This window comes from Macrobrachium nipponense, chromosome 30, assembly GCF_015104395.2.
Source record: "Macrobrachium nipponense isolate FS-2020 chromosome 30, ASM1510439v2, whole genome shotgun sequence".
In the NCBI taxonomy this organism is placed as follows: domain Eukaryota; kingdom Metazoa; phylum Arthropoda; class Malacostraca; order Decapoda; family Palaemonidae; genus Macrobrachium; species Macrobrachium nipponense.
Window position 1 is genome coordinate 30540076 of NC_087218.1, and position 19659 is coordinate 30559734.

Sequence of the window (19659 nt, forward strand, 5' to 3'; positions counted from 1 at the left end):
TATATATATATATATATATATATATATATATATATATATATGCATTCATATTAACATGTGATATCTATGAATCACACATTGCCATAGGTAAAAAAAAAAAAAACAGGAGACTGGGTTAAGGGCCTGACCGGTTTCGACTTTTATTTCTAAAGCCCATTTGGGTTCAACGGCTTAGAAACAAGGTCAAAACCGATCAGAACATACACTGCGTACCTTTTTTCTACACCTGTGGTGACGTGATAGATAAATCCCGAATCACCATAGTTATAAACATAAATACATATTACTGTGTGTCAGCCTATTTACCTATTCTATTAAATAACTTTTGATATCTTAAGTTTCTCATCCAACTTAACCGTAGATATAGTATTGTTGGAATGACTTTGTTGGCCGACCTGTTTTCACATATTTATAAATGTGACTCTTTGCTGAAGTAAATAGTAGGTAAATTAGTTGTCTGTACAGTTGTTATCGTGTGACATTCTCTAGAAATGTATAGGGTGGGCCAAAAGTAGCCTCACAGTTAAAACAGAATAAAAAATAATTTATTAAACGCATAACATTTTTCAGACATGAATAAGTGGCATATTTAAGAATGAGTGACATGAAAAGGATAAAAATAAGTAGCATGTATTAATGGCACAGTATTAATTTTCTATTGAAGAGTACTTTGAATGAGAAACAGTTCATGGAGTAACTGTGAGGCTACTTTTGGCCCACCCTGTATATTGAATTATTTGTTTTGGGATATTAATATTAAGAAAAATAAAAAGAATAAATAAAATCAAAAAAAAAAAAAAAAAAAAAAAAGACACAAAACCTGGGGTATTTTTTTTTTCCATTGGTTGGAAATCGTTGTGTATGGAAATGAACCCGTTCATGTATCAAAGACTCGTATGCTAATGTGTTTGGATTGAGCGGTTCCCGGAACACACAACTCCTCCTCCTCTCCTCCTCCTCCTCCTCCTCCTCCTCCTACCTTTTATATAGTGTTCTAATATTCACCCGTTCCGTATTCCCCTAATTTCATCCAGGGGTATGCCATGACTTAATAAACCAGAATCAGGGATTCTCTCTCTCTCTCTCTCTCTCTCTCTCTCTCTCTCTCTCTCTCTCTCTCTGTCGTTTGTACCGAGAATTTAGACCATTATGAACCATTCCGTTCTGGGCAAGGCGTGTGGCTTTTTGCATTAAACGTATGCAGGTAATGACCGAATGCCTGGGATAGGAGGACGTGGAAAGAAGGAAGATAAGAGGGATAGAAGAAAGGAGAGGAAGGAAGAAGGAAAGGAGAGAAGGAAGAAGAGATGATAGAGGAAAGGAGAGGAAGAAAGAGGACAGGGAGAAGAAAGAAATGAGAGGAGGGAAGAAGAATATTGTGTTATGGGTTACTGGTGGGTGTGTGATTAGTGTAGGGGGGGGTCGCGATGGATCGGAGGAATTGAAATAAATGCTAATAATCTCCTTGTCTCGCAGAAAAGTCTTGCAAAAGAAACTCGGGTACAGCAGCCATACCCTCAGTGGCTGAACAATGTCAGTTTCTTCTACCAGTGCCCTGGGCGGATGTATGCATGGTCAGCAAAGTTGGTTATTTTTAGCGTGAGTTATGCGTTACCATATCTTTCCCAAGATGCATATTGCACACTTGAACTGCTTAACCATTTTTCATTCATGTGAGGTTTAATCAACTGTTTGCATCTTGTTATTATAAGACATGCACAGTATAATCCTTTGTAAATATTTGCTTCCTTATTGAACTCTTCATATTCAGTGTAATTCGTACCAGAGTAATAAGCATTATATGAGACTTCGATGGAGCGGTTAGCGGTCTTTGAAATGGAAGAAGTAGTTAAAACATTTCTCAATTTCAAACATTTATCATTTCAGAAATTTTTAATTTCCTAAACATTTCTAATTTCCAAATCACTTCTTATTTCTAAGACGTTTTTCTTCTGAAACACTTCCCATTTCAAAAGTATCATTTCCAAAATGTCTCTCGCTTCTAAAACATTTCTCGTTTCCAAAACATTTCTCACTTGTAAAATATTTCTCATTTTCAAAACATTTATCATTGCAGATACATTTCTCATTTCCAAAAGACTTCTCACTTCTAAATTATTTCTCATTCCCGAAACATTTCTCATTTCCAAAAGACTTCTCACTTCTAAATTATTTCATTCTTGAAAAACATTTCTATTTCCAAAAAACAACTCTTTTCCAAAAGACTTCTCACTTCTAAATTATTTCTCATTCCCGAAACATTTCTCATTTCCAAAACACTTCTAACGTCAAAATATTTCCCATTTCCAAAACATTTCTGATCGATCCACAGGTCGGAAGGCCGTGCCTTAAAAATTGGCATCCTATTTGCCACCCCATTTAACGTAAACATTCTTTTCAAAGTTGATGATGTCGGTATTGAACATATATAGCCATTTTTATCGAAACATTTTAACGCTGGACCTCAGGACTGAACGCATCCTAAATTGCCTTAAAGCATTTTTATCCTCTCTCTCTCTCTCTCTCTCTCTCTCTCTCTCTCTCTCTCTCTCTCTCAATTTCATGAAATTTTCTTCAAAGTTCATTATTTATAAATTTTACTCAAAGACCTTTTCTACGGCTTATTCTCTCTCTCTCTCTCTCTCCTCTCTCTCTCTCTCTCTCTCTCTCTCTCTCTCTCTAACGCATTAACGAGCTGTTAACGGAACCAAACGGAGTTTGGAGAGAGGGCTAAAGTCCTCGTGGCGTTTAGTCGACTCTCGTGTATGTAATGAAGGCGAGATGAACCTTCGGCGCTCCCGGCAGATGAACCAGGCGGCGTGTGACAGCATTTAATTATCGTCACATGGAAAGCCTTCTAGTGGCACCCTGGAGAGAGAGAGAGAGAGAGAGAGAGAGAGAGAGAGAGAGAGAGAGAGAGAGAGAAAATAAACCGACTCTGAAAAGGCCTTTAAGTAAAGTTTATAAATAATGAACTTTGGAGAAAATTCAATGAAATAGAAAGGGTTTGTGCGTGAGAGAGAGGGAGAGAGAAAGAGAGAGAGAGAGAGAGAGAGAGAGACGAGAGAGAGAGAGAGAGAGAGAGAGAGAGAGAGAGAGAGAGAAAATTCTGGAGTAAAGTTTATAAATAATGAAGTTTGGAGAGAAAATTTAATGAAATCGAAGGGGGATCATTCGGGCGATAGACAGAGAGAGACAGAGAATAAGCCTCAGAAAATTCATTTGAGTAAAATTTAATGAAATTGAAGGGGTTTGTTGGTATAACAAAACAGGAATTATAGGTTAAAAAAAAAAGGAATAAGGAATGGCTTCTATTCATAAAGAGAATCCCCGTGGTTCAAAGGGGGCTTAAAGGGATGGGTATGGCGGACGAGAACTAAGCATTAAAGCACATGATCAGTTATGAAAAACTTAACCCTTGGTTTTCCATTATCTATTCTGAATTTTGAGTTTGACTTGTTAAATATTGATGCTGAGTATTTTAATTAGATCATCACCATTAAACAATTTCAGTCATTTATTATTATTATTTTATTATTATTTATTATTATTAATTATTTATTATTATTATTATTATTATTATTAATTATTTTATTTAATTAGAAAAAAAAATTATTTTGGTAGAAAGACCCTCTTTTAGGCAAAATACTGTTAAAAAGGATGGCAGAATTACGCGAGTTGATTTTATATATTGTTTTTCTATTTTCCTTACAATTCGCTTCTCAGGCTCAGCGATGTTTCTGAGTAACTGGCCAATATTCATATTGGGAATTTTCAAAAAACTGTGAATGCTGAAGGAATCTTTTATTAGAACAGGATATCAGGTCCAGGTCAAGCAGGGGTCGTCGTCAGTGCCGGTATTATGCCGTAAGCGTAGTTCAGTTCGGGCCAGGGTCGTCTTTGGTTTAAGGGCTGGTACGAGAAGGTCGAAACGTCACGTTATACCAGCTATACCAGCACCAATACCAGCCCTTAAACCAAAGACAACCCTGGCCCGAACTGAACTACGCTTACGGAATAATACCGGCACTGACGACGACCCCTGCTTGACCTGGACCTGATATCCTGTTCTAATGAAATTCATTCAGGCATTCACAGTTTTTTGAAAATTCCCCAATATGAATATTGGCCAGTTACTCAGAAACATCGCTGAGCCTGAGAAGCGAATTGTAAGGAAAATAGAAAAACAATATAATAAAATCAACTCGCTTAATTCTGCCATCCTTTTTAACATTCTTATTATTATTATTATTATTATTATTATTATTATTATTATTATTATTATTATTATTATTATTATTATTATTATTATTGGATGAGGCTGTATGAATTGTGCTAGCCACAATTCCATGAACTTGAGGGTCAGGCTTCCGCTAAATAGAAATCATTGATATATTTTTTTTTAATTAAAGCAAAATGAAACAGATGACGAATTTAAAAAAAAATGCCACAATAGATAACTGAAGAGAGAAATTCCATGCCCATATGACAGTTCCAGTACAGATAAAGACGGATGAGAATTAAAGAGTTCCAGTGCAGATAAAGACGGATGAGAATCCAAGTGTTCCAGTACAGATAAAGACGGATGAGAATTCAAGAGTTCCAGTACAGATAGAGGCGGATGAGAATTCAAGCGTATTATCTGGTAATACTTAGGGCTATATGTTATTTAGGCCGTGAATAGATTGCGTTGCCATTCGTGTTCAATACGTGTCTTCTCGTTGCGAAGTTTTGGTTCCAAAAATAAGTGGTTTACGAATAGATACGAATAAATATAACTTTCTAAAAGTCTCGAGTTCTCGTCATATAGTCTCCAGTCAACAGCTATAAAATTCCCGGAGCGTATTTAGGACTTGTGGATTCGAGGTTATTCATTTTAAGCATTTTCGAATTACTGATTTTGCTGGTAAATCCAAGCGACTTATTTTTGCTGACACTGTTGTGCTGCCAAGTCGCATATTCGCGAAATCCGTCTCTTACTAGTAGTATTTTCTTGGCCGAATAGGGACCCTCTAATACAGTATAATTTTCGTAGGTGAAGGGAGACGCAACGTAATATGATAGCCACACTCGTTTTGTCCAAGGAATAAGCGACCTTTGATACTCGTTCATCGAGTCAGAGCCCCTAATATACAACTCCTCAGAGAATAAGACTAATTAATTGATATACTCGCATGTGCCATCCGATCCTTCTCTACTGGTCTCAAGACTTGTGTGGTGATGATGATAATGATCATGTTGATGACGATGATAATGATGCTGGTAATGATGATGATACACAGCTTATTGCCTGCCTCACGCCCCCTTCACTCGTCGCCGAGTGAAGGCGAGAATTCTTTCAGGTGGAAATTAATCGCTCTCCAATTTAGCGCCATGGGGAAATGCAATAAAGAAAAAAAGTTTCTAGTGGCCGTATTTGTAGCTTTAATTAAATAATTCTTTTAATTTGTTGCTGGGAGACCTGTCGTCATCTGTTAAGAATGGCTGGGAAGAGGAGGGGGAGGAGGATGATGACGATGACAGGACAACTCTTATGAAGTGGATTGTGAAAGAAGAAGCGAATTGAATACAGGTTACGATATTGGGTCTGGAAATAGATGAAGGCATTAGATATCGGTTCCGGAAAGAGCTGAAGGCGTTAGATATCGGTTCTGGAAAGACCGAAGGCATTAGATATCGGTTATGGAAAGAGCTGAAGGCATTTGATATTATATCTGGAAAGATCTGAAGGTATTAGATAACAGTTGTGGAAAGAACGGAAGGCCTTAGATATTGGTTCTGGGAAGAATTGAAGGCATTAGATATCGGTTGTGGAAAGAGCTGAAGGTGTTAGATATCGTTTCTGTTAAGACCTGAAGGTATTAAATTCGGTTGTGGAAAGAGCTGAAGGCATTTGATATTATTTCTGGAAAGATCTGAAGGTATTAGATAACAGTTGTGGAAAGAGCGGAAGGCCTTAGGTATTGGTTCTGGGAAGAACTGAAGGCATTAGATATCGGTTGTGGAAAGAGCTGAAGCCATTAGATTCGGTTGTGGAAAGAGCTGAAGGCATCAGATATTGTTTCTGGAAAGATCTGAAGGTATTAGATATCGGTTGTGGAAAGAGCTGAAGGCATTAAATATAAGTAGTGAAAAGAGTTAAAGGTATTAGATACCAGTTGTGGAAAGAGCTGAAAGCATTAGATATTGTTTCTGGAAAGACTTCAAGGCATTAGATATCGGTTGTGGAAAGAGCTGAAGGCATTAGATATCAGTTATGGAAAGAGCTGAAGGCATTAGATGTCGTTTCTGAAAAGAGTTGAAGGCATTAGAAATCGGTTGTGGAAAGAGACGAAGGCCTTAGACTTCAGTAGTGGAAAGAGATAAAGGCATTAGATATCAGATGTGGAAAGAGCTTAAGGCATTAATATTGGTTCTAGAAAGAGTTGAAGGCATTAGATGTTTCTGGAAAGAGTTAAAGGCTTTAAATATTGTTTCTGGAAAGAGATGAAGGTATTAGATATCAGTTCTGGAAAGAGTTGAATGCATTAGATTTTGGTTCTGGAAAGAGTTGAATGCATTAAATTTTGGTTCTGGAAAGAGCTAAAGGCATTAGATATTGGTTCTTAAAAGAGTTGAAAGCATTAAATATCGGTTCTGAAAATAGCTGAATGCTTCTTGAGAGATTGGTTCCGGAAAGAGTTTATTGCATTAGAATTTGGTTCTGGAAAGAGTTGAAGGCATTAAATATTGTTTCCGTAAATAGTTGAAGGCATTAGATGGTTCTGGAAAGAGCTGATAGCTTTTAAATATTGGTTAAGAAAAAAGTTGAAGACATTAAATGTCGGTCGTGGAAATAGCCGAAGGTATTATCTATTGGTTCTTTAAAGTGTTGAAGGTATTAAATATTGGTTCTGGAAGGACTTTTGGAGAGATTTAAAGACATTTGAGGTCAAGAAGGGACTCAATCGATCTTTATATTTAAAGAAAGACCCGATTGTTAAGGGATTTTTTGGTATTAGTTTAAAATACTGATTGCACCATAATGTTTTTCCATAATCTAGCTAAACCTTTTTCTGAAGGAAAATGGAAATTTTGCATAAATGACTAACTTTGGTACCGTGATAAATGTTTTAGTATTGTTTAAAAACTGCTTATTAAGAAAACTTCGAAGCCTCTTATAAAATAGCTTTTGAGGGTAGCAATTATTTTTAAAATATTCCAATAGGTAATTTATTTCCTGATTGAAGGAATGCCAGTTTGATGTAATAAAAAGTGCCCTATGTATAAGAGTTGACAATGAATTGAGCTTAAAATTATAAAAACATTATGGCGCAGTCAGTATTCAAATAATATCAAAAAATCCCTTAACAATTGGGTCTTTCTTTGAACATAAAGATCGATTGAGTCCCTTCTTGACCTCAAATGTAGTGTATAAATATACTTGCCCAAAGTGTAACTCTGGGACTTATGTGGGATCTACGAAGAGGTTACTGAGGGTGAGAATCGATTTTCATCGTGGAATAAGTTTCCGAACAAGAAGTAGGCTCTCCAACGCTGAACATTCAAATATCAGGAACCATGCAAAAATCTGCAAAGCACAAATCGAAAGAGATGATTTTTGCATCATAGGGCAAACACCAAACCCCCAAGAACTACCCATTTTAGAGTCGTTACTCATTAAGCAGCTGGTTCCCCAATTGAATACCCAAACCACCTCCATCCAAATGTACCTTAGTTAACTTATCTCCTGTTTTGTTGTCCCCTGTCATTCAGTCTTCCTTTCTCTTAACTTAAGGTTGGTCGGCTGTCTCAGCTTTTAAATAATAATTTTTATGTAATTTTATATTTTAGTAAATTTTAGTCTTTTTACGATTTTTTAATTTTTAGTAAATTTAAGATTGTTTTATAATTTTATTATTTTAATTAATTGACAGATTTCCAGAAGATGTAATAAATTTTATTATGAAACGTTGGAATAAAGAACTATGTAGATTGGCCTGTTTCCTTAAGTCAACGCCTGATTTGATGTATTCCCTGGTCGTCACCTGCCCGCACCTAGGTTGTATATAAAATAATATATATATATATATAGAGTATTATTATATATATATATATATTATATCCATAAGATATTTATATAATATATATATCTATATATGTTATTATATATAAATATATATGTGTGTGTATATAATATTATATATATATATATATATATATATATATATATATATATTATATTATTCAGCAGTGGTCGCTTAAATATAACTTCTATAACTGATCGCTAGAATGTGGCCCAGAACCTATTTAAGAAATTCGACTCTGAAAATGTTCTCACTTTTGTAGGCTGTCATTTTGAGTGCGCTGGCTGTTAAAGATGCATATCTCGGCGTTTTATTCCCATTGTCTTTTCTCTCTTGTATCTTTTTATACTTCCTAGTTTATTCAGCAATTTTTTTTTTCTCCCCTCCGTTCCCGGTTCTGTGTTTCAAATTCCTTCTGTTCTTTGTACGTGTTGCCAACTCTACTTTTCTCCCCTCATTCAATCCAGTTCCCCTCTCTCTCTCTCTCTCTCTCTCTCTCTCTCTCTCTCTCTCTCTCTCTCTCTCTCTCTCTCTCTCTCTCATCGCATCATTTGTTCCCCTCTTTTTCGGCTTTTAAAAACTTGTAAACGAGGTTAACTTGTCACGTTTCGCATCAGGTGGTATATAGTAAACGCCTTTTATTGCACCGTGGAATAGAGAAGGGGGAATGTAGTTATAGGGGTTGTGGGCCTCCCCCCCCCCCCCCCTACTCTCTCTCTCTCTCTCTCTCTCTCTCTCTCTCTCTCTCTCTCTCTCTCTCGGTAATGCTGTCTACGAAATGTTGCGAAGACGGAAATCAGTCTTGTATTTTATTTCCGAAGGCTAAACTAGTGCATCTGTTGTGGGTATGTGTGTATATATATATAATATAGATAGGTTGATTATATATATAACTTATATATATATATTAACATATCTATATATATCATTATATATGTATATATATTATATATTTATATATATATATATGTGTGTGTGTGTGTATATACTGAAGATAATGCTATATAGTGTATGCGAAATTTACCAAAGACGGAAATCAGTCTCGTATTTTGTTTCCGAAAGCTAAATCAGTGCATCTCTCTCTCTCTCTCTCTCTCTCTCTCTCTCTCGTCTCTCTCTCTCTCTCTCTCTCTCTCTCTCTCTCAATGTGTGTGTGTAAGTCTTGTAAATGTTCCCCACCAGAGCGTTATTGTTTATTAATTCCGTCCCCTCGCTCATAATGGACTTTCTGTCATGACCGGTTTGATTTGTTGTTTTCTCTTCGCTGCCAAGTTATTATTCTCATCAGAGGTCTGCATCATTGAATGGGTCCCCAGGACGCGTCGAGACTCGGACGTTTCAGGATGCTGATTTCAGGACACTCTTCTGTGGAAGTATCAGATTTTTTAAAGATCCTCGAGGCTGAACTTTAGCTCAGGACCTGGGTGGGTTTCAGACCTTTGTCTCTTTGCCGTGATGGTTGTTTTTCAGAAAATGTGGATGATTCCTCGTGGCTTTCTCAAGGAATGTGGATAATTTCTCGTGGCTTTTTCAGGACTGTGGATAATTGTTCGTGGCTTTTTCAAGGAGTGTAGATCATTCTTTGTGGCTTTTTCATGGAATGTGAATAATTCCTCGTGACTGTTTCAAGAAATGTGGATAATTCCATCTCAGTCTTTGCCCTATTTTTGTTAAAAATGGCGATTTCATGATTTATTTCCCAGTATGAATGTGTCACTCTTTCATCTTCACAGAAACGCTCGATGTACATATATCCTGATTTCATTTCCTTCTGCGCCTCGTTACTATCATCGTTTCCGTCATGACACCCATCTCGTTCTAAATTCATTTTTGTTATTTTCTAAGGTAATTTCTGAGGTGCACTAATTTTTTTTTATTCATATATAGTATACGTATTTGAAGAAAATTACTGGGGTTCGCTGCTGTGTCCCCTTCCATGAGTTTGATTGTTTCATTTTTGGGGCTCGTATATGAAATGGGATTCATTTTAACTCCTTAACAGACATACCTTCTTTGTTAGTCATGTGTTTACATGCAATTTACGAAGTGTTACTGCTGTGATGTTTTGCAAGCTTCTTCAATGGGTGACCTTTTCATTGACCTAATTTATATATATATATATATATATATATATATATATATATATATATATATATATATATATATATATATATATATGCATGTATGTATATAAATGTGTGTGTGTGTGTATGTAAATGTATCGTGTGTGTACGTAAAATACACACACACACAATAGATAACATATATGTATATATATATATATATATATATATATATATATATATATTATATATATATATATATTATATATATACACACATTTTCGTTATTGTTTTTCTTGTAAAAGACAGCGCTTGACGGAGAATATGCAGCAGCCCACTAGAAGTGTATATAACAAAAGTTTAAAGTCAGGTATGGTTTGAATGGTTGTGAAAGCGTTTTTCAGAGAAGCTTTTTATTGCTGTGCTTACGGCTCTGAAACGAGTTGTACTTCAGTACTTTGAAGTATGCATGGCCACCGTTGTAATTCCAAACACATTACGACGACTTTAAATCATTCATCTCTCTCTTAGTCATTTTAGACCGTACTTTATTTCCTTAGGAATTTTAAACAGATGCCTTCTTGTGAACATCCATTACAGCTTTAGTAACTGAAGTCCTGTGTTCTCAAGCCGGCGGGGACCTTTTATCCAAATGATAGAGAATTTTAAACATTTGAAAAATGACCCTTACTTTTGCACGTAGAGTATTATTAATCAGAGTATTGCTTAACTTAGTAATATTATTAAGGAAGTTTTTTTTTTTTTTTTTTTTTTTTTTTTTTTGACTAGGATAGGTTATGTCGACGGTCTGGTATAGCAGTGACGTTTTGTTGTTATGTAACGGTTGGAAATTTGATTATGATTATTGTTAGTTATGTAATAAAAAATGCATATTTGTAGTTGCATTAATGAAAGAACTTACGAACATGAAGAAGGGTGTACAAATTGTTCATTAGTCAATTTAAAAAGCTTTATTTGTAAAGGGAAGCAAGGAGTTTTATCCTTTCACAACTCAAAAGTGGGATAGTTTGCGTATATAGTTCAGTCGTGGAATCTGCTGATCTCCGGATATTCAAGCGAGGAGCTAATTCGTACCTGCTTTCGGCTGACGTCTCCTAAGTTTCGGGTGTATCGGTATTATTTTTTATTCCTTCATTTTTATTTAATATTTATCACCATATTCTCTGACTTTTCTTTCTATGTAGGCTGGTTTCCCTTTGAAGCCCTCTTGACAACTCTCCTTGTATTTTAATAATTTACTTATAAGTCTTTTTTTTTCTTTTATTTTCTAAAAACCGATCTCTTCTTTCTGTATTCCCCTTTACCTCCTGTTATTTATCTCAAAGGAACACCTGATATTCTTTGGAAGCTTGAATTTAAAAGCAAAGGCCCCTTTGATGGGGTTGTTCCACATGAATAGGGTTCATCTTCTGAATGATAATAGTAATGATAATAATAATAGTAATAAGTGGGTCTTCCATAAGTATTTTCAGCTGAAGATATAAAGAAAGGAGAGAAAAACTCACGAAAGCCCAATGTTGCGTCTTGCGCACCGAAGTTTCTCGGTTCCATATTCCAACAAGAAAAACGTCTTACGACTATGAACTTCCTCCTCTCACGAAATTATTCTCCCAAAATTATTCCCAGATCATCCAATATTCTGTCACCAACTTTCGGTTCCGTCTCGTTAGAGGCAGGTGTGACTGATATACTTTTTTATGCCTCTCTCTGTGAGGTAGACGAGAGACTGCAAACCATTACGATTCTTGGCGAGGGAAAAACATTTTTCAAGTGCGATATGATTTTGTGTACGGTGGAGTCCTAAGGCGCCAGGGGATGGCGAAGGAATAGTTTTTGTTTGTTCGTTCGTGAGGTTCCTTCCTTTATCAGTGTGTATTTAAATAGAAATACTGTGGATTAAAAAGAAATTAAAAAATATGCATGATTTATCCCTTCTTGTCTTCAATGCCCTTGTGGAATTTCATAATTGTCATATTTTCTCAAAGAGAAAACCATTGTAATCATTCATTAACTACTATGCCATTATAGCATTACATCTATCTATGACAGCAAATATAAATATTGTGATGGATTAAACTGATATTCTTGATAATGTTTTAATGTAAAACTTCTCCGGTTTTTTGTTGATCAATTTTTTTACCGACGTAATTTAGTGGGTTAATTTTGAATGGTTCCCCTCTCTGCCACCCCCTTCTCCCCAACCCCCATGTTGAGTTTTCTTCAGAAACTCCCCTGATAAAGCCAGTTAATGATGTCGGCTAAGTTTTACATTTTGCGGTGGAACCCTTTGGGAAAACTTTGGTGTTCAGTTTTTATTTTTTTTTTTTACGAAACATTGGTGTTAGAATTCAGTATTTTACGGAGCATATTTGAAGCAAGTTATGCATAGTCCCAACGTCGATTGTCACCAGAGAAAATGGTTCCTTGTAGACTTTGCTTTTATACTAGTCAAGCGAGTTTTTTTATATAGATGTTATTCTTTTTTTCAATTTTTTTCCCTTTACAGTATCGCGTTGTTTCACCTGTCAGTAGCTCTTTCACGACTGCTGCTACAGGGAGCGTTTGATCCTTTCTCACACCTACGCGGAAGACGTCAGTGCACCCCACACCGTCCGTGCACTGCAGCATTATTATTTTCCTCAACCTTCCATTACCAATGATTTCGTAGTGCAACTGCGAGGTTTTCATCCTGTTACGCCTTTCAAACCTTTTCTCTCACATTTCCTTTCAGCGCTGGATGAGCTCAGCATTGGCTTCAATTTTGTTATTCCATTCCATTCCATAATTGTCTTCATCTTCTTTCCAGCTCGTGGTCGGAGGAAGGCTGCCGCGTCCTGCGCTACAACACTTCGCACACGGTGTGCGAATGCGAGCACTTGACGAACTTCGCCGTGCTGATGGACGTGCACGCCACGCCGGTACCCTACCCCCACCAGCTGGCCCTCTCCATCATCACGTACGTCGGCTGCATCATCTCCATCGTCTGTCTTCTGCTAGCCACTATTGTCTTCCACGCCTTCAGGGGGCTCAAAGTGAGTTGATTCAGGTGGTCTAGAAGTGACGGTGGTGACATCCCCGGGACACAAAAGGCCGTTTTATTTTTTCTTGTCTCCCGGGGATTTGGTTTTGTTTATGGGGCGGTCGACAGGGGGAGCTCTTCTCCTTATTGGTCTTCTGTTCTGTACGAGACAGGTTCAATTTCTGCCTTAGCAGCATGGCAGTTGCTGTAAAAAGGCGAGTTGTCACTGAGCTGAATTAAGTCTAAACTTATTCACGGTTTAAAGAGTACTTCCTGTGTAAACGAGTTGTCACTTAAACTGATTAGGCCCAAATTTAAACTTTTCATAAAAGTTAAATTTTTGCCGGAGCTGTATGGTAGAAAATATATATTTCATAGATTGAATTGTCACTTAGTTCTCAGTGAAATAAGTTTACTTTTTGCCAGAGCTCAGTGGTGCTTTAACGATTTTTGAAAGAACATTTACCGCGAAGACTGTGTTGCCACTTGAACTGATGTAGCTCCCAGTTCAAACATAAAAAGAAAAAGATTTCGTGTTTATATGATCCTCTTCTCTCAGATTTCCGCTCCTTACTTCCAGAGTGATAGAACAACCATCCACAAGAACCTGTGCGTGTGTTTACTTGTGGCGGAAACTGTGTTTTTGGCGGGAGTCAATCAGACCGACAAACCAGAAGTGTGCGGCGTGGTGGCTGGTCTCCTCCATTTCTTCCTGCTGGCTGCTTTCTGCTGGATGTTCATGGAAGGTAAGGAAGGAACTCCTCGAGATTCTTTGTTATTCTTCGTGAAAACTTGAAACTTTTAAACTTGCCCCGAAGTTGTGTTTATTACTTGGGATATGGGCTCTACAGATTTCGTGTTTACATCCCAGGACTTTAGGTTCGTATTTCGCTTAACAGACGAGGTTTTAATTTGCCCCAAGTTATATTTATTTCTTTGGATATGCGGTTTATATTTCATGTTTAAGATCCTAAGAGTTTCAGTTCGTATTTCGCCATCAAAGTAAAGACATTTTCTTGTGATATACTTTATGGCAGCGGATCTTAAACCGAAGAAAAAAATAGAAATTGATTACAGAAAATTATCATTTTTGTGTCCGAGCTAAGAATTTTTGGTTCGTATTTCGCTGCAGAAGTAGAGAAATCTTTTTCGTATCTGTTATAATAACTTGATGTATTTTATCAATGCGTGACTTGAATCGACGAAAATTACTTGGATTCTTTCTTTAGAAGTGTAATCACATATTCCGCCAGTGCACCCCACAGGTGATTGCCTACTGGTCCCTTCATTTATTCATGTCAGAAATTATTTTTTCAGGATTGCATCCTGTTCGTCATTAGTATTTTACTTATGAAAAGCAAAATGGGTGCAGGGCAAAAGGAAAAATTCCTTCAGGAGTAGATAATAACTTCATATCAAAGGAAAATGCTTTCAGGTGTAAATAATAACGTACTAGTATATGTTTGTGTGTTTTCTCCTAGGATTCCAGTTATACGTGATGTTGGTCGAAGTCTTCGAATCTGAGAAACCTCGCGCCCGTTGGTATTACGCCGCGTCCTACGGCTTCCCCGCCATAGTGGTGGCCGTGAGCGCTGTCGTGGACCCCTTCGGATACGGCACCAAGGACGCCTGCTGGCTGAAGACTGATAACTACTTCATCTTCGCATTCGTGGGACCCGTCATCGCCATCATCATTGTGAGTCGCCGTCTCTTTCGTCTTCTTTCGGGAGTCGGAAATTCAGTTTATTTAACAATCAGTCGGTTTGGCGAATTGTGGTTTTATGGAATTTAACTATATGTGAGGTTTGCGATTTCCAATTTTGTTTTATGATCAGTGCTATTATAGAATTAACTGTTAATTATAAAAGTATGAGTAGTGTTTTATAGAATATAAAGTTAATATAAAGTTTATTTTATATATATATATATATATATATATATATATATATATATATATATATATATATATCTATATAATTATGTCAAGTAGGAAAACCTGATCGCATAGAACTCAAAGTATCCCATTGCATCTAAAGAAAATGAAGGACTGAAAAATTAGGGAAGAAAAAGATAATCATTTTGTGGACGTCTTAGTGTTCAAATTACTGCCCATCTCTATGATTCCATTTTTTTTACATCCGCGATTAATCAGTATTTTATGGTTGCAATAACAGACGGACATTTCATCTACCCCCAAGATGATAGTCGAGAGAAATGTCGGGACTTGGATCACTTGTGGGAGTGGATGAATGAGTGAAGTTCCTAGACTCTTCCAAAACGCTGATGTGGAGGACATCAGTAGTTTCGATTTGTCTGATGCGATGTCGACTGTCACATGCGGAAATAAAGTATTTCGATCTACTAATTTTGTAAAGGATTAAAACTTAATTTTTAAAGCGAAATGGTCTTCATTTCTTACAGAGTTCGAACTCGAAAGCAGAAGTTGAATATTCGTGCGTCACTGACATTAAAAAAATACGAACAAGATGATGATAATGAGAACTGTCAGTTTGCAGAATACTGCATACTTCCTCCGCGGCCTGTTTGATTATTTGCGTTCATACCGGTCACTAAATGTTTCATAGCTAATCCATAGCATTACTTCCACAGACGCTAATTTTAAGGTTTACCTTTCCTTCTCACCCCCCTACCCCCTTTTTATTTCTTACCCACCTTTTACAAGAGCAAAATTATCCTCCTCCATTTCATTCCTTCCTACGTCAGATTTCCACCCAATTTTCCCCCGGGGGCCCTCGCTACCTCATTGCCAGTCCGTGCTGAGAGATGCCATCATCAACCCAACGGCAGGCTCACATTTCAAGCCTCTCTCTGTTTTTCTTTTTCTATAATGGATATGCTAATGAAGGCTGTCCCATTCTCTGCCAGGCCTCCTCTTCTAAGCTGTGTCATAACCTTTCTCTGTGTTTGTGCGTGTGAACGAAATACGTTCTCTGCGAAGTAAGTTTAGTCTTAAAAGTCTTCATCTGTAGTTACAAGAATGATTCGTCATGTTCTTTATTTTGGTGTTTTCAGAGGATTTTTGTCGTTATAATATGGATATGATTTATCTTGAGAGTCCATCATTATTGTTTTGATATTTCTTAGTCACGTAGATTTTTAGGCATATTCTTAACCTATTTCCCGTAGCAGATGCTCAACTTTATTATAGTTTTCATTTAAACTTTCAGGTTAGTGAAAAGCCAGTTTGATAAACAAAATTGTCTTTTTGGCATTGTTTGTCACATCCATGTAAGCGTTTGGGTGCTATAGTGAGAGGATTTCACGAAATTAGAGATAAGTTCACGCAGCGAAAGTGTCATCATTGCCGGTTACTGCCAGTCTGTGAAAAGATGTCCTTTCTTTTATCATTCCTTGTTTTTAGAAAGACATTTGCCTTCCCCCGAAACTTTTTTCTCTCCGTCACACTCAGGCTACTGAAAGGGTGTTTAGTTAACCTTTCCGATGGCCTTGCATTTAAACTCTTTCAAAAGAAAAACTTGAATGAAGCGTTTCCCCTTCAGCGCTTGTTCACGTGTGACTAAAATAATGGAGTAACATTTGACCACCGCTCTCAGGGGATCGCAGATCTAAAAGGACCGTTTGTTATTTTGTCGTCGTCTGTTGATAGCATTGACTGAGGGTGTGTGGCGCGCGCGCGCAAGCGAGTATTGTGCGTACGTGTGCGCATGTTTGTATATCAGAACAAGGTGAAGTTGAAGAACAATGTCATTTTACTACGCCATAAAAGGTGCGTATTCGTCCCTCGAGCTGGAGAGATGTTTTCCTTCCACATGGACATCATTCTTCTCTCCCTCCTTTGTTAAGAACATTTCAACGTGTATTTTGTACGTAAATTACTACGTGATACGATGTTACCCTTCTGTTTATATTTGATTGTTAATTTTATGCATGCATGGTTAGAATTAGTACCATATATGTTAGTGTACACGATTCTGTGGTAGAAGTGCAAGAATACTACCTAACCACCCAAGGTATCTAGAGAAAGAGGTAGCGTCATCCCAATAGAGCGCTGTCACCGCTGTGGTAACGCAAATCAAAATATGATTTTTACAAGTTTGTTTTTTTAAGTTTCGCTATTATAAAAACAGTTCAGTAAGCTTTAAGGAAATCTTATTTATTTTTTTTTGCACTCCTAATACTGATACTGACGATGATTAAGAAATATAAATAAACCGTAATTGAAAACAACTTCTTTGTCCTGATTGGCTAGCTTGGCGTGACGTCACCAAGCTCCTCCCCATTTATATCATGCTCGTTGTCTTTCAGTAGTCGAAGCGTAAAGCGGTCATTTTAAACATTTTGACCTTTTAACATGGCTACGTTATGGTGTCTTGTGCCACATAAATCAGAAATTCATAAGGAAGTTTGTACATTTACATTGCTTTCCAAAAAATATTCCCACGGGTGACGTCATATTTATAGTACTATCGTGTCTTCTTCCGTTTAGCAGACAGACTTTCATCTCAGGCTTGAAGTAATTACGTTATGCTTTATGTCAATTACAGTTACAATTATAATTACCTCTTATTATCAGATTACAACTAAAATTAATATTAAATAGAAATAAAGAATTACAATTACAATTATCTAACAAATGTGTTGTTAATTAAATTTCAATTAAATTACAACGAGCATGCTGTCTAGCCAATTTTCTTCTCTCCAGATGCAACCACCTTACTTATAACCACAGTCTAGACCTGCTTATAACCACCTTGCTGCCTGTTGTAAAAGGCAACTAAAAGGACAGGTGCTGCCTGGCAGTTGCACTTTTTAATAAAAGGCTAGACCCACCTTTAAATGTAGAAGCTACTGCCTTGCAGTCACCTATAGCTGTGGAAACTGCTTCCTTGCAGTCATACTTTTTAGTAAAAGGAAAGACCCCCCTCTTACAACCATGGAAACTACTGCCTTGCAGTTGTACTTTTTAGTAAAAGGCTAGGCCCACCTCCTATAACTGTAGAAACTGCTGACTTGCAGTTGTCCATTTTAGTAAAAGGGTAGGCCCACCTCCTATAACTTTGGAAACTGCTGTTTTGCAGTTGTCCTTCCTAGTAAAAGGCTAGGCCCACCTCCTATAACTGTAGAAACTGCTGCCTTGAAGTTGCCTATAGCTTTGGAAACTGCTTCCTTGCAGTTGTACTTTTTAGTAAAAGGAAAGGCCCCCTCCTAGAACTATGGAAAATGCTGCCTTGCAGTTGTATTTTTAGTAAAAGTCCAGGCCCACCTCGTATAACCGTGGAAACTGCTGCCTTGCAGTTGTACTTTTTAGTAAAAGGCTAGGCCCACCTCCCATAACTGCAGAAACTGCTGATTTGCAGTTGTCCATTTATATAAAAGGGTAGGCCCACCTCCCATAACTATGGAAACTGCTGTTTTGTAGTTGTCCTTCCTAGTAAAAGGCTAGGCCCACCTCCTGTAACTGTAGAAACTGCTGCCTTGCAGTCAGCTATAACTGTGGAAAATGTTTTCTTGTAGTCATACTTTTTTAGCAAAAGGCTAAGCCCACCTCGTATAACTGGAAACTGCTGCAAAAGTTAAGGCCCACCTCCTATAACTGTAGAAACTGCTGCCTTATAGTCATACTTTTTAGTAAAATGTGAGACCCACCTCATGTAATGTGGAAACTGCTGCCTTGTAATCATACTCTTTAGTAAAAGGCTAGGCGCCCACCTTCTGTAACTGTGGAAACTGCTGCCTTGCAGTTGTACTTTTTAGTATATTTAATAAAATGTTAGGCCCACCACCTGTAGGTGTGGAAACTGCTGCCTTGCAGTCGTTCTTTTTAGTAAAAGGCTAGGTCCACCACCACAGTTTTTAGTAAAAGGCTGGCCCCACCTCCATTAACTGTGGAAACTGCTTCGTTGCAATCATGCTTTTTAGTAAAAGGCAAGGCCCACGCAAATAACTGTGGAAACTGCTGCCTTGCATTCACATGTTTCAGTATTTTTAGTAAAATGTTAGGCTCACCACTTATAACTGTGGAAACTGCTGCCTTGTAGTCTTGCTGTTTAGTAAAAGACTACGCCTCCCTCCCTTAACTGTGGAAACTGCTGCCTTACTGTTGTACTTTTTAGTAAAAGGCTAGGCCCACTTCCTGTAGCTGTAGAAACTGCTGCCTTCCAGTCATACTTCTTAGTAAAAGGCCAGGCCCAACTCCTACAACTGTGGAAACTGCTGCCTTTTAGTCGTACTTTTTAGTAAAAGGTTAGGCCCACTTCCTATAACTGTGGAAACTGCTGCCTTTTAGGTGTACTTTTTAGTAAAAGGCTAGGCCCACTTCCTATAACTGTGGAACCTGCTGCCTTGCAGTAGTGCTGTTTAGTAAGACTACGCCCACCTCCTATAACTGTGGAAACTGCTGCCTTACAGTTGTACTTTTTAGTAAATAGCTACACCCACTTCCTATAACTGTGGAAGCTGCTGCCTTGCAGTCATACTTTTTAGTGAAAGGCTAGGACCACTTCCTACA

General features: G+C 37.4%; 1 protein-coding gene across 11 annotated transcripts in view; it reads left to right on the forward strand.

Moving 5' to 3' along the window:
- LOC135202396 (latrophilin Cirl-like) overlaps window positions 1-19659 on the forward strand; it is a 528379-nt gene that overhangs the window by 486885 nt on the left and 21835 nt on the right. For all 11 annotated transcript variants that reach the window (XM_064231779.1, XM_064231782.1, XM_064231787.1 and 8 more), the window contains 3 exons: window positions 12957-13182; window positions 13750-13915; window positions 14651-14865. In XM_064231779.1, coding sequence (XP_064087849.1) covers window positions 12957-13182; window positions 13750-13915; window positions 14651-14865 — 607 coding nt within the window. The remainder of the gene's footprint in view (window positions 1-12956; window positions 13183-13749; window positions 13916-14650; window positions 14866-19659) is intronic.